Source organism: Geospiza fortis, unplaced genomic scaffold, assembly GCF_000277835.1.
Source record: "Geospiza fortis unplaced genomic scaffold, GeoFor_1.0 scaffold11, whole genome shotgun sequence".
Classification (NCBI taxonomy): Eukaryota; Metazoa; Chordata; class Aves; order Passeriformes; family Thraupidae; genus Geospiza; species Geospiza fortis.
In genome coordinates this window covers 14,491,610-14,516,071 of record NW_005054304.1, presented here as the reverse complement: position 1 = coordinate 14,516,071, position 24,462 = coordinate 14,491,610, and the positions used below count along the sequence as shown (strand labels likewise).

Here is a 24,462-nt window from a genome sequence, read left to right as displayed (position 1 = left end):
ATATTTTGGTATAGATTTCTGAATCTGTTCAGGTCTCTTTCATATGATGAGCTAAAAAACCAAAATACAGCAGTAACCGAAAGATCCAGTGTACTTGTGCTTCAAAGGATGTTAAACCTTCAGCTGCACTGCAGTAAATGAAGAGGTCTTTGCTGTTAGACAGACAGAGCTAGAAATTAAAGAGAAGTCAGTAGAAGTTCTAGTATTTATTTATCTACTTTTTAACATACCAAAAACATTTGCTTAATTTCTTGGAACTTGTGGGATGGATGATCCTAATTACTGGCTTTATAAACAAATACAAATTCTGGTATGAAAACAAAAACACTATCAGGAAAAACCATCCAAAACATTTCTCAGAAAATGAGAGAATACTGAAAGAAACTTGCTTGATTTGAAATAAGGATTTTTCTCTCTGTTACAAATACAAATCTTTTTACTGCTCATTTCAGTAGACCAGGGCTGCTTTCTCCCATCTCCCTCTTTGCTATATCCAAATGCTTTGACTCTTGCTTTTACACATAAAGGCACAAGAAAATACTTAGAAATCAGACGACTAGTTTTTTTATTCTTTTGCCATAACATTCAGAAAAACTAGCATATACACAAAGTCATTTTCACTGGTAGCACTGTCAGACATCTGATCAGACTGCCAAGAGAGACTGAATACTTTCCTTGGAAGTTACATTGACCTGACAGATCAAAGCCCTGGGCAACCCCACCTGAATTCAGTGTTGGACACATTTTTTGTAGGAATTTGTACCAGATGACCTTAGGAAGTTCTATCTGAATTAGTCTATGAAAGTGCAGTCCTTGGCTCCTTCAGAAAGCCTCTCTACATATCCCCAGAGGAGCACAGCAGCAGTTGTGCTGGCTACAATTCCTGGATGACAACACAAGTATTCCTCTGGAATTTCATTATTATTTCCCATTGCCTTTCTAGATCCACCTATTGTTTCTTAAATCCTGTAAGATCTTTCAAGTTTCCTTTTGTTCTTCATTTGCATGTCTGCCTGCACTTGCAGTCCTGGATTTTTAGCTAAGGCTTCCAGAAATTACAACAGAGATAAAATAAAAACTAAAGTAAAAACTAAGAAAATGACTGAATATCAAGCTCCAGTTTAAGGACTAAAAAGTAAAGATTCACTTGAATGACAACAACACTTTTTAGTTTCCTAGTAGTTAGGAAAAACAAATGGAAAGACTAAAACCTAATGCAAGTCACCAAATAGACATAGCAGGTATATATATATTTCCTAGATTATTGGAATGCTCATGAATTAAATGATTGTTGGAGAATGTGGAAGGAGAAAAACCCCAGCAAAATAAAATTTAATTTTTAAGAGACTAGCTAGATTTATACTGTTGAGAGGAAGGAAAGGAATAATTTCAAACCACCAGTATTCAGATAATGCAACTGTCAAGAGAAACAGCCACTAAATTCTACTAGAGAGAGAGGAGAAAAATAATTTTGCTAAACTGGGTATCTATTTAATGCAGACATTCTCTTAGCTACTAGTTACTCTTTGTCAAGATAAAACCAGGCATAACTCACGAACTAAACTCTCAGAGTAACTTGTGGCATATCCTTTACCTGACATGCCAAGATGGAAAAAGCAGCCAGAGCTGCCTGCATCACCTTCCAGTTACCTATTCTCACTGGCTCACTGCTCTTTTTACTGCTTTTCTCCTGTGATAAAGCCTGCTTGTAGCTCTGCAGGCAAGCTGTGGACATTGGTGTGTTGCTGTAAGAGAACTGAAGGAGCAGGAGTTGGGAGAGGCAGGAGAAACACACAATCTGAATAATGTGGACAATGCTCCCCACTCCCATTGCCAGGCTGCTTACGAGGTCACTGCGAGGAGCCTCCTGGTAGTCTGCAGAGAAGCAGGCCAGGGCAGAGCTCCTGGTGCCGCTGCCGTCGGCGGGCGGGCGCGCGGGCTGCGCAAACTGCCTGAACGTGGCGCTCTTGGGAGTCCAGCGGAACAGGTTGATCGACTCGCGAACGCAACGCTCAATGTCAATCTCTGCAAGAGGTTGCAAGGAAAAGCAAGAAATTCAACAGCAAAATATCAGTAAAGCCAAGTAACACAGCTATGACATTGCTAAATATACATCCACCCATCTATACCTTTGTCTGTCTCTCTGTCCCTTGCTCAAAGCAAATGTAGATTTCAAAAGCATTTTCCCATTCAAAAAGAAAAACACTTCCAAGTTTTTTTACTAAAACTAGTAATGACATTTTAAAGAATTAATTTGATTTGTTTAAGGGAAGCGTATCAAAAATTTAACCAATGCAAAGTCAGGACAATAATTGAAACCTAGTTTTCGTAAGGCATTTTGAAATCTTTACAAGTCAAACTATTGACTATTCAATGCAAATTTGTGCAGTTCATCAAAAGTAGACTTCATACAGTGTACAGACATCAGGATTTTTGGATCAACTGAGCGTCTCATTTGTCAGTTAAATCCTACTAACAGCCAGATTGAAAGCTTTCATCTACTGAATTTTGCATGGCCTGACATTTTGACAAAGGTACCTGTTATGTTTGCTGAAAAGCAGGGGTTTTCAACATTAATTTGTGCTTGATGGCAAACATAATGGATTGTTTTAGAGATTTTAGAGAATTTTTTAAACAAACAAATAATGCAGTCCCAAATCCAATCAGACATTCCCAGTGAAACATCCCAGCTGAAAGAGTAAAGTGCCATTGTGATGATATATTACACAACTTGAAAGGAAAACGGACACCTATCAAATGAGAAGCATCCTAAAATAAGATGTGGTGAATTAAAAAGCAGGAAGCTACACTGAAACAGGTATGTAAAAGGAAAAAAAGCAAACCTGTTGGAAATACATTTTTTGCAACACTAAGCATCCTGCTTGTATATAACGTCTAACAAGATGTAACATAAAAGCCATTTACTCTTTTACCACTATAAAAGGACTGGTTAGTTTTGCACCTCCTGTATGTGGTCTCATGAAGAGCAAAAATGATCCTAGCTTGCATTTCATGACACAACCGGTCTAGTGTGACAGACAAACAGCAGGGATATCAGCACTTTTTGTGTCTGTACCAAGATCTCGTATGATTCATTACAACAGTCAAAATTTAGATTAAAGCATCAGCTTCTATGAAGAAAACAGAGGCATTGTAGCCAGGCTTTATCTGTAGCTCTCAAACAGATTTGATGCCCTGCCATCAATCACTCATTGCCATCAGCGGATTTGATGCCTTGCCATCAATCTGGGACCTACTCCAGAAATCTCAGTCATTAGCAGGGTGGTGAGCAGAAGCAGCTGAACTTGAAGCCTGGGGCAGAATAATCTAGTTGGATGAGATTACTGACTGTTTAAAATCTGGAAGATGTGATCAATTACTCTTCCATTCAAAAAGCTTTCCGTGTTCAGGTGGGATACAATCTGCAGCAGATGCTTTAATTCCATTGATGACAGGATGCTTATGTGCTATTGTGCTTCTAAAATTCTGAAAAGTCTGAGAGTAGAGCTGTGGCTTACCCAATTTTAATTCTAGCTCTAAAAACCTCTTTGTGGATGTGTGAAAGTAAATCACAATTTTCCTTGACAGTATCAGGTTCCCTAGCTTGGGATAATAGGTGTCACAGATAAATGGACTACACGATGTCTCAAGAGTGGCTAACAATTTCTCATTTCAATTATACTATCATAGAAGGCTGTTATTCAGCATCATTCCCAAGGAAAATACACACAACTGGTGAATTTCACACAATCTCTTAATTCAGGTAAAGAGAGGAGATGCCTTCCACTGGTTATTCTTCCTCAAGCTCAGAAAACACCTCAAAGCACCATCATTACAGTTGCACTTTTTTCTACATTTCTGAAAACTCATTTTATTTATAAAAAGTTGAGAATTTCAGTTCAGGACTGTAGTACATTTAGAGTGGGGTTGTGGTTTCTTTTTTTGTTTTGTTTTTGTTTTTTTTTTTAAGTTATAAGACCCATTTCCTGAGATTCTTAGCTAAGGAAACATTAGTAGTACTTCTATAATAAATGATATGAATGCAGAATTTAGCTAGTAAGAAAAAGATTGGAACAACAATAATTAATAGCATGAGAAGCATTTGGCAGTGAGAGGGTATAATAGCCAACATATATCTGAAATTGAAAACAGAACTGGGGGGTGGAATAGGAACACTGTTTGCAGTAAAGCTATAAAAAAGCTCAAAGGAGAAATTGAGACTGACAGTGTTAAACACTGAAACAGGTCAAAATATTTTTCCTAGAAACAAGCTCTGTAATTTCAAAAGAAATCCATTTCAGAGAACTGGTAAAAAGGCTTGGCCATAGGAACAGGCTTCCCAAGGGAGTGGTCACAGCACCAAAGTTGAAAGAGTTCAAGAAGCACTTGAACAATGCTCTCTGGCACATAGTGTGACTCTTGGGGTGTCCTGTGCAGGGCCTGGAGATGGACTCCATGATCCTTGTGATCCCTTCCAACTGTGTGTGTGTTTGTAAAAAACATAACCAGTTCTCACGTATCACGTAGAGTGTAAGTAAAAATTGTAGGAGTCTGTTGTTCTGTGATTTTGGAATGTTTGGTTTTTTATTTCTTCTAAGCAGCATTTCAGGAGGACAGTGGCCATGGCTGAAAATGAAACTCCACAGAACAACAGAGAATTTTTAATAGTTTGTGAGGGAAGTCAGCAAAAGCATAAAACAAATTTACAGGCTGCCAATTAAAAGCCTAAAACAAATTCACAGGCTGTCAATTAATTCATCTGCTTCTCAGTAATGCAAAATAAAAACTACAACAAGGCAATTCTGGTTTCCACAAGTAACAATAAAAAAGCCCCACAACCACAAAATGCCCCCCAGCAATGTGCAAATCATAAGCCCATGCATGGGAACAGTCAACATCTAGCATCCATAAGGGAGACAAGACTATGGGTGGTGAAAGAATTGACTCAAAGAATTTACTCACATTCTGTTGAAAAAAACAATTACTTTCAGGATATTGGAGTTTAAGACTACATTAAACTGGTATAAATATTTACAGAATATTTATTAGTCACGTTGCATGAACAGGCTTCACACTTGAGCAACCTTCAAGCCCTTCTTCATCATTTGTTTGCAATTTCGGTTAAAGAAAAATCACTTCCCGTCAGTAACTAAAATGCAATTCAATCTGGTGCACCCTTGCTGGATAAGATCTTTTCTCCTCTTTTTGACTAATAAGTAAGGGTCTGCTGAGCTACTTCAATCCCAATTTCTTCCCATACCCTTTCAAATATATGACAAATGAGTCAGTCTCTGGTGAAGTGTCCATTTTTTGTTATCTCCCCAAGACTTCACATTCACACAGCATTAATTCTGCCTGTACTCTTCCTGCTCCCAAGTCACTGCATTACGAGCCAGAAAACATTAGAGCTTCCACGTTATTACAAACACACCATTGGCATGTCAGAAGCATAAACATATCAAGTCAGAGCCTAGAGTCTTGAACAGGAGTATGAACAAATGAACAGAGACTACCTCAGCAGAATGCCAGAGCACTTGACACTTGCAAACAACTTAGAAGAACACTCTTCTGAGAGCAGGGTCTGCGTAAATCTCCAAGTGTGAGCAACAAATGAAAGTAACACTTAGAAAGGATGAAGAGAGCATGCTCACTTATGGAGATGTATATATAATATCTCAGTGCTCTCCAAGATCCCAACACTGGGGTATTTTCGTTTAAAAACTATGCCCCTTCTGTTTTTATTAAGACAAATTATTTAATTGGAAAATCTGTAATGAAAATGTGCTGAATAACATGGTGTCATTAAACATGAAGCATGCAAAAAATTTAAGCCTGACTTAAAATACTATAAAAATATGTTATATCATAAAAATACTATAAAAATATGTTATAATTTCAAAACTTAGTACATCTTCAAATTGTTTTTGAAAAAATGCAGAGCACCTGTATTTCAAAAAGTCAAAGCTGGAACCCAAGTATCTTAGGAATCAAAATAATATTTTCATTTTCAAACATTATATTTAGGAGTTCTGTGTCAAAAGAGCTCAAGTATTTCACAGACAAGCAGCAACCAAGCCTTACAGGAAACAATTCTATGGCAGCAGCTAATTGCTCAGCATCAAAAGGCTGTCTCTGACATTTCTAAATATGCAAATAATACAGCAACAGATAAAGGCAAGAGTAGAGAACGAAAAGAAAAGTGATCTAACAGCAGCATCTTGGTTTTGCCATGGCCCCATCCTAACATTAAGCCTACTGAAATGTTTTGCTCCTTTTCTGAACTAAACTTACTGTTTATTCTAAGTTTTTAATTTTGCTATTTTCATGCTAACCTGTAACTTCTTACCAAGCTGCTGCCTGCCTCTATGCACAGCCTCAACTGAAAAGGACAGCTCAGCCTTACACAGCTGCTTTTTAAGTTATGTAAGTTTATTATTATAGATACAGGAGAGAAGTAGATTGCACTTGAAACAGATGTTGAAAAAAGCATCAGTTTAAATGCAATACACCTGTGATAAAAGCACACAGAATGTTTTATTTTTACAGCAAAACCAGGTGTGCATATGTTGTTCACAGCAAGTGAAGGCAAGTAATGGAGAAAAACATAAGATGAATGGTTCTTTCCTAATGAAAATCTACACAGACCAAGTCTTTGTGTGCAGTTAATCAATTCCAGAGCCTTTTCCTTGGGTAACAGGATACCAGTTAAGAAACTCAGCCAAAATAAACTGCTTCTGCATTTTGGGAATAGACCAGAATTATGAGTGTGGTTTGACATCTCCATCACAAATACTTTATTACTGCCCTGCCAGGCAACATTAGCTTTCACCACACAGCCACATAAATAGGCCAGAAAGTCTCTGTGCTATGAATGCTCTGGTACTGAATAGGTCAGTCAGTTCAACCTCCTGATTGCTGCTCTTAGAAGAAATAGAAGTGAAAGGCCATAAACTCTTTTTTCCTGATGACATACCGAAGAGTGTGCATATTTAAAAGGACAAATCTAGGAAGAGAAGTGACATTTCTATCCAACATCTCTGTATCTATTACTGTAAGAAGGTTATTATAAATGAAAAGGTCAATGCAGAACTATTATTTTACATTATTTATTTCATCCATTGCAGGGTAGTTGCGTGATTTCATTTTTTTTTGTGGACAGCAGTAGAGAGAAGCAACAGTAAACACTATGAATTATTCCCTAGACATTAGGGTGCATAAAGGGCAAACATGGAGGCTTTTCTTACTTGTGATTGCGAAAATTCCTCTGACTCAGCAGTTCACTGGAAAAGTTTGCTAAAGAATGCCTTCCAGTATGGAAACGTGCTGGTGTCAGGATTGACATGAGCAGGGGAGACACAGAACGCCAAGTGACTGTACAAAGAGTAAAGCTTTACTGTAAGCCAGTCACCAAATGCCGCGTGCTATGTCTTATTGAGAAAGACAGAAATAGATTACATAAAGACTGGAGCTAAGCTGTGACAAGAAAGCACTTTTTAAACTTTGTTATGAGGTGTGCCAGTGCTGTTGAACAGCAGCTATTTCTGCAAACTAACAAAATGTTAAAGACATCTGTAGAACACTGGCCAATGACAGAAGCACAGGAATTCCCAGTATATAATGGAAATAGTCAGAGGGACACTACTATGCAAAACTTGAGAAATACACAGGGGGAAATAAAGCAGCTCATCAGAAAAATGAACATTAATTCATAGGTAGATAATAACCAGAAGATGCATGAAAGGAGAGGTTTATAAAATTGCAGGGATCAACTCAGGGGATGAACTTGTGGTGCCACCAACACAGCATCCAACAACAGTCAATTTTTGAAGGAATAATTCTTTTTCAGCTTTTCTATATTCTCTTTGTTATATTTTTTGCTAAATATCTGTCAAGTCAGATTTAAAATCTGAAATACTAGCAAAACTCACCTTCTTTATCCTAAATCTATGCTTCACAGAAGTAATATGCAAAATACTGAACTCAGCAAGCAAAAATAGAGATCATCCTGTTACAGGTTTCCATCTGTGTGGTAACTATGAGTTACTTCAGTTATTTCCCAGGTGTAACAGGTATAAACCTGTAAAAAACTCTACAGTCAGAAACTCTGACCAGGACAAATGCTTACAAAGCTGATGATTCTCTCAAGAGCCATAAGTAGAAGATCTTTGCATTAGCTCTCCTGTTAGCCTTCAGGATATTTATAAGGAAATAACATGAAGTAACTCAGATTTCCTGCTTTTAAAATAAGATGGAAATTCAGGTAATCCTGAAAAGGAGCACCTGTTGCCACGAGAAAAGGATGAAAGCCTCTAATTTGACCTGTGCATTCCCATACCAATGATGGAAAAACTCTGGGTAAAAGATAAATAGAAATAGAGTATTTAGATCTGCCTAATGAGTATCCTGAACCATGGAACACTCTCAAACTGCTAGAGCATGCAACATCTTATTCAGGATTGAAATGTTATTTCCCACAAATACAGCAACTGTAAACAGGAAGGATAACTATCTTGCTTATGTACCCATACTTAAAGCTGCTTTCATTTCCAAAAAAATGCTCTAACCATTTGGCACTGCAGAAGATAACTTACTGAGATCCAAAATTTCCACTATTTACTACTAGTCAAGTCTGTTAGTGCTTCACATAGTTAAGTAATAGCTTTAAGTAATTAACAGCAGCCCAGCCTTGTCAGTATAGATTTTCTAAGTTATTTAAAGCTTGCAGCATAATTAACCTATTCATAAGCCACAGGGAAAAGTTCCTTTATTCTGTGAAAGAGCTAAGTTAACACCCTCATTTGAATTTACACATGAAAGCATTAAAGTACATCCAAGACATAAAAGTTTGTCATTTCAGGGTTGCATTCCCAGCAGACAAGTTTGTGGTTTATCAGCTTACATGACTGCTTACATGATTTGTCTCCTTAGAATGGTGCTATGCTTTTTTTTAGCATGAAGACTGAAGAACTAGCAGGAGACTGTCCAGCTCCTTGCCTTGCTCTAAAGCCAAATGCAATGTGTCCAGCCTACCTCCCCTATCTCCTACAGATGCTTGTCTTCACTTAAATTTTTGAAGTGACAGAGGTGCCACCTGATACACCCCTGCTGGTTACTCAGATATCTCTCAGCATTTTCAGAATGCAGGCAACACTGCTCACATACAATGTGAGCTCTTCTCAGCTGGGATACCTGCCCTTCCTGAACAAGTTTTGCCCTTCAATATTAACAATGCAGTCCTGAAATTTATTCCAAGGTTGCAGTATTAACAAAGTCTCACCTTTAGGTACAAACCCTGCTCTAGTTGTCATGTTTAGTTTTGGACTTCCTGTTGATTTCTGCTAGACTCCAGGATACTCATAGGACATTAGGAACAAAGAAATCTCGACAAAGACTCAAATGCCTCATGCAGCTTTATAAAGGCAAGAGTTTAAGTGAAATATTATGTGAAAGTAAATCAAAGGGAACTGACAGCTATCCCAAAGTATAAGAGCACTGAGACCTCACTTAACCTCATTTCAAAGTCCTTATTTTGACAGAAAGGTTTTTCTACCTCTCAGCCTACACTGCCATTCCAATCTGTATTTAAGTAATGTATATATCTAGTACAATGCTAGACATACACTCCCCAAATATATTTACAATCATATAGAAATGTGGCGATAATGTACATTTCATTTAAGAATTTTTAATACTGCATTTTTTGTGCAGCCCATTTAGAAATTCTCCTCAATTAACAGTTAGAGAACTAAAGATTATTGAGCAGAACATTTATACCTGTACAAGCAAAGAAACATATTCATCATAACAAAATTATAAGCAATTACCCTATGAGGCACCTTGCTCTGTCAGCAACATTCTCTGCAATTGTAAAAGGAAAAAAGTCTAGTACCCAGTATTGCTTTCTAAGCATGAGTCTAATCCTGAATCAGCTGCTATGCTTATAGTTTCAATGGGAAAAAAAGGAAATATTTTCCCAAGACACCTTTGTAATGAAGAAAAAAAATCACCACATCTAGCAACAAAGCTCGGATAAGAGCAGCTGGAATTTTGTCAGCTCATGCCTAGAAATTTTAGTATGTTTGACAGTCTATCTTCTTGTACTTACACTTTATTTCAGTGTAAAGGTGTACAAAATCCTACATGACTAACAGATGGATTATTCTATTTTCTGAAGTGCCTTTTCACTATGGAGAGCACTATCAGGGCTCTTTCAAGAAAGAGGGGGCATAAGCTGTGTGTCAGACTGTTTTTAAGAAATGGACTAGGAAAGTTCTGCTGAGGAACTCACCTTTCCCCCTTTTTATGAAGCGCCATCTCTTGTGGCAGACAGCCCTTTGCTAAGGGATATATATTTGATTTTCTTCTGCCAGTGACAACTACAGACTACAATAAAGTATTTCAGTATTTTTTTGCTTAGTGTGTTGCCCACTCCAGCATTCCTCTTTAGTCTCAAGAGGGTAGAATCTATAATCTAGATCTGGTTTTTTTGTGTCACAATGAGTGGAAAAGGTGAATAATTAAAGAATTCACAGCTTCAGGTAAAGCAACATTAATCTTACAGAGTCTGACACTACCAGACAGCCTTGCTGAGCAGGTGTGCCCTAACAAATCTCTCTGATTCTGTCCCAAAGCCAACAATCTTGAGGAATTGCAACATGAAATAGACCTGCACCTCCAAAAAGCCATCCAACATAGCAAAGATGAGCACTCAGCTCAGAAATAGATGCTTCCATAAATATCAGCCTGACCTACATATTTCAAAAAAAGAAAACTAGGAAAAGTGACTTCCTTTTAAATTTTGATGTCTTTTGATATTTCCAATCAATATTTTTGTCACAGTTACAACACCATTATCATGTGAATCATGTGAAAGAGACCAAAGTGCTACTTTTCTTCAGCTGTACTGTAACTTGAAAAAGAAGTCAGCTTCACTAGCTCTGCAGCAAAATACTTTCCAGAGCCATATTCCATGAATGACAACAGAGCAGTATCTCAACCTTTTGTAGCTGAAGTTAAAAAAGTTTCCTTGTAGAAGAGCTGTCACAGCATCTGTTCCTCAGAGCCTTAATCTAAGCAATATTTTCAAAAGTGCATGAAAAAAGTCAAACAATAATCAAAACATTGTATTATCTTTTTCCTACTGCTCACGGGAATATGAAAAACCACTGTATCTCTGTAAATCCCTTCAAAGGTGGTGTTTTAATCTCCAAGGTTACATTTTCTTTGGAGGAGCGGTGAAACAAATGGGAACAGGCACTGAACACCCACAAACTCACAGTGGACTTGGTGGCCAACTGTCATTTTTCTTCTTATCAGATCTATATTAACTAAATGCTGAACCACCAGAAATTCCAGTACAATAAAAGCATATGGACCTCAGATGTGGGCAGACAAAGGATTTTTAGGAAAGAAAACAGCAGAAAGTAAAATGGTAGCTACCCAGGGTCAGAAAAATATCTAAAGTAGAGCCTTCTGATATGTGTCTAATTTTGCTGCTGTCAACAGAAATGCATAATTCAAAACTGCTCCACACAATCTTTGTACAGAATTTCCACCATTTTTAAACTTTTAGTCCATTTATAAGCTGGATGCAATCCTTCTAAGTATTCATATGGCTTCCACCATCATGGGATGCAGCATTTTGGCACATCACTAGCATGGCAAAGGATATAATAATTTCTCCCACATTAGAGAAAATCCATTCCCTGGAGAATCATTTGTGCCTGTGGTTTGATGACAGCCAGATCTTGCATCTTAAAGCTACATGCCTGTGTCTCACAAAGTTTTCCACTTCAACCATTTCACTGTAGCTCCTCATTGTACTGGACTGCTTTTCTACAGTCAGTCTGTATGAACTTCCCATCTGAGACCAAGGCTCTTTGGAAGCACTGACTATGCTGGAGTCAGCAAAATGAAACCTTCCTAATGTGCACAGCATTAGAAGAATGAACCCTCCTCTTGCTCCAAAATTACAGAAGATGAGCTTATTGAACTAACATAAAAGGTTTGTTTGAGTATGTTTTATCTCATGTTTAGGCTTGGTGTTTCCCTATTGTCTGACACCATCTGTCCCCATCTTTTAATCAGTTCTCAGAAGTCCACAACTCATCTCTGTATGTCAGTGCTGATATTGGCAGTGATCACTGGAGGAAGATCTGTTTTCCAGGCTCTATACTGCACCCATTCCAGCTGGGAGTGGATTGCTCTAGGGATCCTTCAAATGTTTGCAAAGAGCAGTGTGTGTGTCTGGATACTTCCTAACAAAAGAAGTATCCTGCTGTAGACTTTGTACTACTTGTACAGTGGGTAATGAACTTGCTAATCGAGTCAAACTACAATAAGCATAATTTCTGAGTTGAATAATGGACATCATCACACAAACTTACTGCAAGATTCTAAAGACTAAGCTATAAGCAAAACTGCATGTTTTAAAGTAGACTTATACACTTTGTCCTCAGGGCATGAAAAGCCTTCTGAGTTGTAAATCTGCCGATATGTGAGGTTAAGGGGTATCCAGGCTGGTTTAGTACAAATAAGCACTGGTCTGAAAGCAGAGTCCTGTCTCTGTTGTTGGTACTTCAGGAATTTCATCATAATAGTGTCATCCTTACAATTTTCATTTTCCAGACTTGCAGGAAAAACAAAGGTAATGTGTAATGTCTTTGCTCCCTCTGCATCACCTGAATAAGACAAAATTTACTAAGTCTCAAAACTACAGGTAAAATACTAGCAACAAGTCCAGCATTAGTTTTGTTTGTCTGTCTCAAATATTCCTAAATATTCTCTGGAATCTATATGGCTTGAATAAAGTTTGTACTTAACAGAGGTCCTTAAACACAAGGAAAAAATATGAAAGAATAAATGACAGAGAATTTAAATTTAAAACCCCCAGCCTTTTGGGGTAGTAATTTCCTAAACAACCTAATTCTATTTAATTCTATTTAGCAGCTGCTTATATGGCCCCTTCATACAGCTCCATGAGGAATGAAGTAGGACATTTGTTGCAAAAGGATTTTCCAGTATTCTTAATTAGCCAATTATTTCATCAAAATTTTCAAATACATTTCCTAATCTGCTAGGACATTTTTTGAACAACATAAAAATAAAGTAAAATTTGCAACAGAGCTTCCAAAAATAGCAAGTGTTGCCCAATTGTATTGGCTTTATAGATAAAATATGGGCAAAGCTTTGAGACAAGTATTGGAAAGGGTTTTCAGAAGCAAGTAATCAATGCTGACACAATGACCCTTTGTTTTCCTCACATGACTATTATTTAAATTTCAAAAATTATTTTAATTAATAAATAACTATGTTAATTATCTTATTTAATTATTTTAAAACAATAATTCCATTTGTGTTATATACAGTGCACTGGAAATTAGGCAGTGGGGTTTTGGTTTTGTATAAACAAGAAATCTTAAAAGTGTTCCAAAAAGTTTCAAGCCTGCAGGAAAATACCTCTATCAGTTTGGAAAGGAAGTTGCCCTCGCTGGCAGCCTGCAATAAGCCATTGCAGTGCACACAAAGCTTACAAACTACAGGAGTTTTAGACTGTTGAGCAACAATTGATTTTAGTTTAAAATCAATGCAGATGATTTGAACTACATAATCCCTTCCTGGGAGTGATATCTTTTCAGATGAAGGTTATTTGTAAATTACTTTCAGAAAATTCTCAGCCTTGGCACAGAACTTATCGTAACCAAAATAACAGAAGTCTTGTTTGGAAGACACAGGTGACAAAATGCATAATGAGTCAATACTTTTCAGTCAGAAATAAGAGGTCAGAAAGAAAAGGCACAAGGCTATGAGAATTATATGTTGAAATAGTTACTGATTAAGCTAGACCAACAACATTTAACTTTTAAGACACACTAGGATTGTCTTTTACCCTTATTCTTTTTTCTCTTAGAAGTTTTACTAGCAGTATTTTATGGAATGCTTTAGATTAATCTCAAAATATTCAAGTGTGCCACTGTTGACATCCTAAATATCACAGACACCACCAATTTAGGAAAAACCCCAACTTTTCAGAAACCTGTATTTCCTACCAGAGTATCAGTAAAGTGTCATCACCTAAAACCAGCAGAATGCATGCACCTTATACCACTACAGATTTTACTGATTTAATTTTATTATATGAACACATATTTATTACAAGAACTAATGTATTCTTATACATGACCTCAGCCTAAAATACTTCCACTGTCAGTAAATCAGCTGATTTAAGATAAATTGGAATCTATAATTTAGCACCCTTCAAGGAAAAGAAAAAATATGGAGAAATTACCTTAGGCAAGAAAATAAGTTAAATATTAATGGATCTGTACTTAACTAGGACATACAGTTAACACATGGGGGAGGAGAGGGCCGGGAGAAAATCAATCTTTTAGTTTAGCACTCACATTTCAGCCATCTGTAGATATCCCATTAAATTTACCATGAACATTTGAAATGTCTAAACATACATATTGAAAATTAAAATTCTACACTATAAGGAATGGCCTAATTAAATTTTCTTATAAATTTAAAAATATAGTAGCAAATGGATAGTACATCTCAAACTAATAAGTAGGAGACAAATTTTGAAATCCAGACCCATCTGGAAGGTTTACAGTGAGAGACAATTTGTGACAACAGTATTTGAAGAAATCACAGAGCCTCATTTATGATAACTCACTGACTTATGCAACTGTGGAGTCAGCCTCATCTGCTTAGTACCATATCCTAGACTTCTGCTAACCTCTGTGAACTCTGCAGTTGTGAAGACTGCAACTCTCAAGAAGACCTTTTAAATTCTCCTCCAAACTTCATTCTCTCCTTCAGTTCTTCTGAATAAGAATTTCTGTTTAAATGAGTTACTGAATTGCAGACACGGGAGTTCAAATAGAGCTCACTAAATCCTTAATTAGCACAGGAATCACCCCAAAGTTAGAGTTATCTAAAGAAAAGCCACACATTTAAAACAGTGCCAAACTCTTACCTAAGACCTGTATTACATTAGTAAGATCCTGAGCAGGAGAGAGGGAATTAATGCAAGAACATAAGCATGTTCTGAGTGCACCAGCCTTCCTACTTGTGTCACTACAAAGTAAAACACACCTTTCAGGTGACATGGCTTACTCAGATCAAATGCAGTCTGCTGTCTCACTAGGTACTTGCTCAGAAGGAAGCTCCAAACTTCATGGTTAACAGCAATGTATTTTTGTAAGGTACCAGTTTGTATGGATAGGTTAATCACCTCCTACTGAGCAAAGACACAGAATATCTGCACAATGATCATGCAGACTCTGATACAGTTTTGAAAATTATTCTGCAAGCTTTAAATTTCAAATGGAAATATTTAACAGAGTAATTCCAATGGCTTCCTATACTGCTTTCCCTAATCCTTTTACATTAATTACTTCCACAGTACAACTTTAATTATGTTTGAAAGGAAAACAGGCTAATACCAGCACCAAAGAGGAAAAGGACTGTTCAGAATTGTACTCAATTTATTTAAAAATTCATATAAACTGATTGTGTCTGTATGTAGCATGACAACGAACAGTTGCTTCTGAATGAGTTTAAAAAGTTCTAAATTTCACAACAGAATACTCCAATCTTCACCTGGAAATAACAATCCTACTGCATTCTTGCTGATGACAGCAAAAGACTTCAACTAACTACAATAAATTGTAGTTAAGATGCACACATTCTGGCAGTGAATTTGCCTAAACCTACCATGATTTCTAAGCATATATTTAGAAACACATTGGGAAAGACAGAGAAAAAAGGAAGAAACAGTATTTTCTGTACCTGGCAAGTCTGAAAAAAGGAGAATGCACTCATTGAATCCATTAGCCAGAAGACGATCCCTCAGCTGCTGAAGTATGGCAACTCCAATACAGAATGGGAAAGAGGAATTTCCAAGCAGTAATGTATCCCACAAGTGAAAAATTTTGTGCAAAGGAAAGACATCTGCATAATGAATAAGCACAATAAATAAAACTCTATAAGCATATACACACAATAGCAGGGTTAGTGAGTTGCCTATGTATTTCTTTCCTCTCCCATCTCAAGTGATTTCTTTTTTATTTGGGAGCACAGAGGATTCAAACCTGTCCAGGATACTGTTTGTGTTCATATGCAGTTTGATTGTTCTGTAAATAATGGTCATCTTTTCTTAATGAATACTTGGAAGCACATGGGTTTTCACATTTCAAATGTGTCAAGAATTAGGCAATTTATTTTTCTTTTAGCACAGTACAATTACATATCAAGGCATGTATATCAGTTTTTCACAATAAGATGACAATAAGTTAATCAATAAGATCAACTACTTACAATTAGACAAAAAAATGAACAGAATAAAGAAAAAAAAAGGTAGAATAAAAGAAAGACAAGGAAAAAGGCCTATTAAAAATAGCAAGATTTTACATATAAAGCTGAAGGTGGCTCTCTTAAAATATGCTATCTTCCAACTGAATAGATCTAAGACTTTATTGCATTTGATTGCTTAAGGAAAACATCTCCTTGGTTTTCCCAATGTGGCAATTCTCGTGATGGGTAGAGAAACAGGGACAACTGCAAGAACCAGTGCTTTACAGTCAAAATCTTTAGAAAATGCAATCAAGAATCTCACATTAAGGTCTCTGATATTTCATCAGAGAAATAATCTATCAGCTCTTTTCATTCTGCCACTTTGAAAATTTAAATTCAACATCTGCCAGTGTTGATATGACATGAAAAAATCAAAGATTTTTGAGAAAAGAAGTTTTTAAATTGCTTTCTAGACTTGATTTGTTAACTTTCTTCTCTTTAATTAAAATCCACCAAATTAGAAAGCTCTTCTTTTTTCCTAATATACAGGCAAATACAGTAAAGTAGTTCTACCAGAATAACAGTGTGCCAATGTGCAATAAAAATATGATTATCTTCAAAAACAAAGTCACTCTCTTTCTTACATTATTTGAGTGATGGCAGGGGATGGTGGTGTGGTTTGGTTTTGCTTTTTAACTATTATTACATCTTTTTCCAGTAGGTAACAGCTTCCTCTGAACACACCCTAAATACTGCATGTGTAAAATAATCCCTTCAATAATAAGAGCAACAACATATAATAATCTAACAGTAAAAACAACTCAAAACCACAGGAGAAATATTAATTATTACCAAATCAGGGCAGAAAGTAAGTGACAGGCACTGCTGAGTTTTCCACTGCTGAGTTTTCCACAACACATCCTTGCAAATGATAAGCACCCTAACTAAATGCTGGACCTATCATACCAATTAAGAAAGGCTTTAACTGAAAAAGTGAGAAAAATTAAGCTTAAGAAATGTAAGAACATTTAATCAGAGGAAAAAAAAGCATACTCACGTGTAAACATTGTAAGAAACCAAGGAATTGCATAAAGCTGCCAAAGGTGGTGATGGAGGGAAGAAGACAAAAAAAAGTTTTAAGAACTCAAGTTGTCTATGACAATTGTCAACTACATCAAAAATTGCCTATTTTGCATGAATTCAGATAGAAAGGAAAATAGCTGCAGTGGCAGATCTTCTATCAAACAACTCTTAGCCCGTCAGAAACTTTTTTCATCTCCAAATTCTTCAAATTATTAGTTTGTAACACTGTTTTGAAAACAGTAAAAAAAAAAAAAAAAATCAATCACCACCCTTACTAGGCTGGTTAGCAAAATATAATCTTCAAAGTCTTAAAGAACTCAAAAACCTGCTCTACTAAACTGTTGAAATCCTCAATAGTATAAGCAAAGATTAGCCAAGGATGCCTGAAAAAGCATAAACCAACTTGATTTATTATATCTTTTTGACTATGGAAGAAAATGGTTTTATTTAGAAATAACTAAAAGTTCAAATAATGATTTTCAAGAGAAAAAATAACCACCTCTGCCTTTTTCTGCTATACTGGTATTTATTAAAATGCATACTTGCCAATGAAGCAATTAAGGACAGTCTCATTCTCAGTAAATGCTCAGTAACACCCAAGCATTTCTGCAGTTCCACTGTGCCCATCCTGGGACAGTGACACCTGAAGGTGCCCCGCTTCAGCACTTACACCCCTACGAGATTGTGCTGCTGCAACAGCTACAGAAAACCTTCAATGCCTGCAAACTCTCATACTCAAGACATCATACAGAGAAAGAGCTAAGCATTTATGACACCTTAAGAACTTCTAATTTTTCGGTGAAGCCTTTAGTAAGGCAAAGGCAAGTGAATCTATTTTCTTAAGACATCAAACTGCACAGAAAGTTTCCATAAATTAGGAATGCATGAGCGAGACGATCATTGTTAAATTTTACTCAACTGCATGGCTCATGTGCTATGAAGATTTACAGTTAAACATAAAGCTTAATATATTACTTTTTAACTCATAAAAAGTGCAAATTAATCCTCCCATTGAGCTTTTCCTGGAAGTAAATAAATGAGGAGCAGAAAACATAATTGATATTATGTTAATAAATTACTTCTTATTCCATAAACTCTGAACTGGGTTATGGGTCTGACTAAATGATGTACACATTTGCTGAAAACCTTCTTAGCACAACTCTAAATTATATTCCTATGCCTTTATCTGAGTGCTTGAGATCTGACCCATACTGCCCCTAAACTAAGGAAGGTTCAGTGACCTGTTCACCACTTTTAATATTCAGCAGGCTTTTTTGAAGCTTGACCCCCAGACCACCAACTGATTTTAAGCATTGGAAATCCGAAGCAAATCAATTCCTATCATCATATTAATCTTATAATACAATCATACTATTTCCCTGAGTATATCTATGTCATGTTCTAAATAGATGGCATTCTAAGAATAGTAACCTATCCCGTTTCCTGAAGCATCCCCTGCACTGGTTGTGATCAGCTAATACCTGTTTAGCTGTTTGTTTATATGCAATATCTTGCTTCCCATGCAGCAAGAAAACAAGCCTAGTGTCCTGAGGCTCCTCTTTGCTTGAAGGTACAAATTATGTAAACCACTCAACCATTATTTCCTTGGTATTTAAAAGCAATTATTTCCTCTATTTCATATATATGATTAAAATGTTTTACCAATGATCCTAATTTTCTCCTAATTTCACAAACACATCCATCATGCATGAATTTACACAGAAATAAACAAGAAAATGCATGAAATGTGAAGCTTTGAAGATTATTAAAAGGTAATCACAAGGAAAATCACTGCTTTGCTCTAAACCATTCTCACCAAACCTATCAGCAGTGACATGAAAAGTAGGTCAAACAATTTAAGTAGGTGCCAGGCAAGCTTTTACTGAAGGGAGTTTTTAGTTTTCCCTCTAACTTTAACAAAAATAATGCTGTGAGGAGGTGTTGGTAAGCCCGAAGAGGTCACCGATGCTATTAGCAAGCAAGGAAGGGGAAGGCACAACCCGGGCAGCGCCAGGGAAGGAGGAGCCGCTCTGAGCCCGGACAGAGCTCGGGATGCGCTGCGGGCGGGACCGCGCACAGCGCTGGGGAATGGCGCCCTCCAGCGGCCGCTGCCCGCAACAGCAGCGCGCCGCGACTGGAATAACGAGCTCCAGGAAAAGGGGATTTCAACCCTCCGTGCTGAACCCCGAAACCTCCGGGGGCTCTGGTTTTACCTGACACTTAACTCTCCCGAGCTGGGAAGTACGCCTAATGTGTAATCAAAGCAGCATCTGAAAAACTGGAACAGCCTGAGAGTAAGCCACATTTAAAAAGAGCTTGTAAAACCAAGACATCGTTTTTTAGACAGACCTCCAGAGGAGCCACAATTTTAATTTTGCCTTGCATCAGGGAGTAATGCCACCCATGTTCTGCCTTTCCTTTCCTTGCTTACTAATAGCATTAATAACTTCTTCAGGCTTACAAACACCCCCTTGTCTTACATTATTATATTTGTTAAAATCAGAGGAAAAGCTCCCTTCATTAATAAGTTATACAGAAAAAGTATAACTTTTTTCTGTATATACTTTAGCTGTACCATATATTGCAGTTTATATGAGGTGCCAAATCCAAAGATAAAGAGGTTTGGGGTTTTTTTTCTCCTATTAAATGCCTGTTTCATTTCTTTCCTGTTTGATGCATGTGTGAAACAATGTTGTCCAACAATAAGCAGAATTTTATTTTGCTAAGTTGTTCTAACAACTGTCTGAACTGCTGCTTTTTGCTTTAATTTTCAGTTGTAAATAAAAACTATTTTTTTGCTTTCTACAGCTTCTTGAGGGGGGAAGAGGTGGAGAGGGAAATGCTGAGCTCTTCTCCCTGGATCCAGCAACAGGATATGTTGGAATAGTTCACAGCTGCACCAGGGGAGATTTAGATTGGACATTAGGAAGCCTCTTTCTTTACCAAGAAGGTGGTAACACTGGAAGAAGCTTCCTAGAGAGGTGGTTGATGCCCCGAGGCTGCCAGTGTTTGAAGCATTTGGAGAATGCCCTTAACAGCTCACTTTAAGTCAGCCCTGAGGTGGCCAGGCAGGACTACAGGGGCCTTGTAGGTCCCTTCCAAAGGAAATTGTCTATCCTACAAACTCCTAATCTTTCACCTTCCTGCTTCACATTTGAGATACAGACACATGTACTTAGCTTCAATCCTATATGGTGCCTACACAATCATACAATTAAAGGTTTCAGAAAGGTGCAAAAGATGAGGCAAATGGAATCACATTTTTAATATTAGATTCTATCCACCTAGATGTACCTACACAAACAAAATTTGAAGAATGATCACTTTCTTCACAATATAAAAATATCAGCAATTCATTTTCAGGTAAGTGTGTAACAGGACAAATGGAGAAAGTACTTCAAGGGCAGGATTTTTAAGATGAAGCCCTGTTACTGACACCTCGTGCATATCACCAAAACCAAGCTAAGGTATCTCTTCAGCACAATGATATTAAGGAACTGCAATCAGTTTGCCTTCCACGTTAGTGGATAGATGACAACTGTGTCTACCTTCCATAACTCACAGTTGAAAGTGCTTTAGAGTAATTTATGGCAATGGCTGCACTTTTAGCAACATTGTACACTTTGTTTTTCTTCATTTTCGTCTTTAACATGGTCTGCTGTTTAGGGTTAGAATTAGTCAGTAAAATAAGGAATGTGTTACACAGCATTATACAGGGTGGAGAAAAGTGTAAACTTTGGGAGAGTGAGCAAAGAAGAACTAAGATTCACTGTATATATTATCCCTCTATTTATATGTAAATCACATAGCCACAGCAATGTACTTAATCCAGGCACCACATCAGCTAATAATACTCCCAACGACTCAAGCTTCAGCAGTGTTCAATATTCTGAGAGCTACGTGACCTGAAGCAAATGAGAAGGGTGCCAGGAACCCAATCTTCCCTGCAGCAGAGCCTGCCTTTCAATGATGAAAGATTAATCAGGGTTTACTTTGATAGGATTAGTACTCAAGCACGAAACTCTGGTTCAGATCTCATTACTACACTGCATATCCTTCACCTTGATGGATCCTATGCTGCCTTGTTACAGTAACAAAAAAATCACCTCTCTGACTAATCTAAAAGGCAGAACAACTTTTACTTAATAAAAAAACCCTGAACCCTGACAGACAATTCAGAAAGGATAAACTCTCTTCAGAGGTTAGTGTTAATTTTAGAACCTGCATTTTTATTCAATGCAAGAGTTTTAAAAAAATATTCCTCTTTTGCAATTGTTTGCTATATTACTTAATCATCTATAGATTATCAGATTTAGGGACAAGGCTCATGTATGACTATGTGCTGTCGAATGACTATCACAACAGAAACTAAAATATAGCAAAACTTGTGATTTCAAATTATTCCCTCTGACTTGTACCTTGAAGTCTTCAGTGGAGAATTATAACTGTATAGGCAGACACAAGGAGCTGATGAAATACAGATAAGACCCAAGATGGGCTGCTACAGAGCTCGGGTGTAGGTTAGTAGCCCACAAAAGAACCTGTAAGATGGTCAGGGAAATTATATCTCTAACTCCTTAGTGGGAATTAGCATCCTGCACAAAATACACAGGAGAATTGTTTTGTCATCTGCAGCCTTTAAAAAATAAGCATCTAATGCATTTATATAGTGATGCTGAAAAAATTGATCCTCCCTCAGGAATGTTAAAAGTTGCTGCTAACGCTTGGTCTTCATCTACCCAAATATTTAGGCTTTCTATAGATGAATACTCCTCCTTGTCCTCACTTTCATTTCATCTTCTTCCCACCAGTCCTCTTCAGATGTGTGTCAGCTGAAATACAAGTGGCTTTCTCAAACTCCTCTCTTTATAAGGCAATACACTGGCTTTATCTTCTGCTCATTTTAACACCACTGTATCTCCTAAATTTGTATCAGCCAAACAACATTATTAGATTAAAAACATCCTCTACAAATGAAGATATATACTTTCTTTTCTATTACAATATTAATAAACAGTAATAATGAGTATCTGCCAGTCCCAAACTCCCACAAATTCTTTAATCCTTTGTAAAACAAAGGACTTTCAGAGGCTTGGTCCTGCTGCTCCAACTTAAAATATTTCCTAATAAGCATAAGGCTTTTCTGATAAGCTAAACTTTATATTGCTTATAGAAGTAATGCATACAAATTTCTTACTTATGAAATTTGCATCAACATCTCCTGAATTCAGTTATCTTCTTCCATTTTGACCTCTCATCATCATCTGTTCTTACGACCAACTGGTAATTACCAAATTTCTAAATGCCAAATATAGAATGATATAGACCATATCAATTAACGTTATCTCTACGGCTTTGTCTCAATCTACTTTTCAGAAACATCAGTATTTGTGGGCAGAGAAACATTTTTATTTTGGCTTTCTTGACTATACACACCTCTAAAAAAATGAAGAAAGCTTTACTATTTACAGTGATAGCTAGAAGTGAGGCTCTAAAGAAGGCCTGGTTTTGCTTTTTCCAACAAAGCCCATCCTCTCTACTATTTTCTGGCTGCGCTCTCAGTTTTCATTTTCCTCCATCTAAGAGATATTTTTCCAATGGAAGCATAAAACTCGAGTCTATGTTATATACTTGTCCCACATTTGAGACACACTCCAGCAAATGAGTGCTTAGCATTTTCCAAGGTCTGACATATCTACAAGATTGATGATCATGGACTTTTTCTATAACTTGCAAAATAATGTGTAATTTGTGCTAATCAACAGCATTCAATTAGCTGCAGTAATTTTGTTATTAGCACTTTATAAGTATACTAATTTTTTGTATTATTAACCCACACTTCAAAAATAGATCTGTTTATACCTTTCAAAATGAATCTAAGTTATAATAACTGGCTAGTAGTATTTTTATTGTATTTACCATCCCAGCAGAACAGAAAGGACTAAAGCACGTAAAATAACAATCAAAACTTTACCATTTTATCAGCATATTCAGGAAGGTCTATTAATATGGAAGTTTCACTTTTGTCAAAGTGCTACTGAAGCAGTTTGGAATGGCATCTCATCCCAGTTTCCCTCATTTTCCATTTTTTAATTCCTTTGGATAATACTTATAAGGATCCTTAGCACTTACATCTGGAATAAACCCAATTTCATTGAGGTGGTTACTCAGCTCTGGATCATGGAATGCAATCATCTGGGAAAACACTGTCAGGTACTCTGAAATGACAAACCCAGGACTGTTGTCAAAAACGCAAGCCATCACATGCTGCCAGCTCACAACAGAGCTGTAGGAAAGCCACTCACTTTAAACCTACAATAAAATAGCAAGTGAATACCACTGCTGTACTCCTTGTTACCATTACATTCAATACAGAGGAAGAAACATTTAATTTTTCTTCTTTAGTACTTCTCAATTTGGATTTTTAACAATGGTTTAACTTGGCACACGCTTAGGTTGTGATGTATGCTTGACATGCAAAGTCAAAGACTGCTTAGTAACCAGCAAGGAGAAACATCCACTATAAAAGATAAAATTTATTACATCATCAGCCTGGCCTATTAGGTTGATGGGTACAATTTCATTAAGTTGTCTAAACAACAATTGCTTTTAATTGGAAGAGAAGCACACAGCAGAACACAGGACAGGGACAGATTTCCCTCCGCTCTGCCCCTCTTTCAGTTTTGTCCACACTGTCACACACTCTGTTAGAAGAAAACTGAAGAGGCAATAATTGCAATTTTGTAACAGATGGTAATTCCTTTTCCTCCATGTTCCCAAGAACAGAGCAATCAGGGCATGGACAGCTAGAGAACAGCGGAGCAACAGAGAATGCAAACTCTGTTTCCAGAATGTGCTGGCATCTCAATGCTCCACGCAGTTTATATCTACACAGAAGACACAGAGCAGTTAAAATTGCAGTGGGTAGTTAAATGACACATTCTTAACCCTTTCCTCTATCTTAAAAAGGCAGGGAAATGACCCAGCATCTTCCTTTTTACCTTTATTTATACATTGTGTTTTAACATACAACCTCAAAAAGGATTAATTAGAATACTGAAAGAACACTAAAAGCTCCAA

General features: G+C 36.9%; 1 protein-coding gene across 3 annotated transcripts in view; it reads right to left on the bottom strand.

Annotated features, from left to right (window-relative positions):
- TBCK (TBC1 domain containing kinase) overlaps nucleotides 1-24,462 on the bottom strand; it is an 87,084-nt gene that overhangs the window by 24,029 nt on the left and 38,593 nt on the right. For all 3 annotated transcript variants that reach the window (XM_005418172.2, XM_031066501.1, XM_031066500.1), the window contains exons 20-23: nucleotides 23,515-23,600; nucleotides 17,357-17,393; nucleotides 15,796-15,957; nucleotides 1,847-2,025 (exon numbers count right to left, since the gene is read on the bottom strand). In XM_005418172.2, the coding sequence (XP_005418229.1) occupies nucleotides 1,847-2,025; nucleotides 15,796-15,957; nucleotides 17,357-17,393; nucleotides 23,515-23,600 (464 nt within the window). The remainder of the gene's footprint in view (nucleotides 1-1,846; nucleotides 2,026-15,795; nucleotides 15,958-17,356; nucleotides 17,394-23,514; nucleotides 23,601-24,462) is intronic.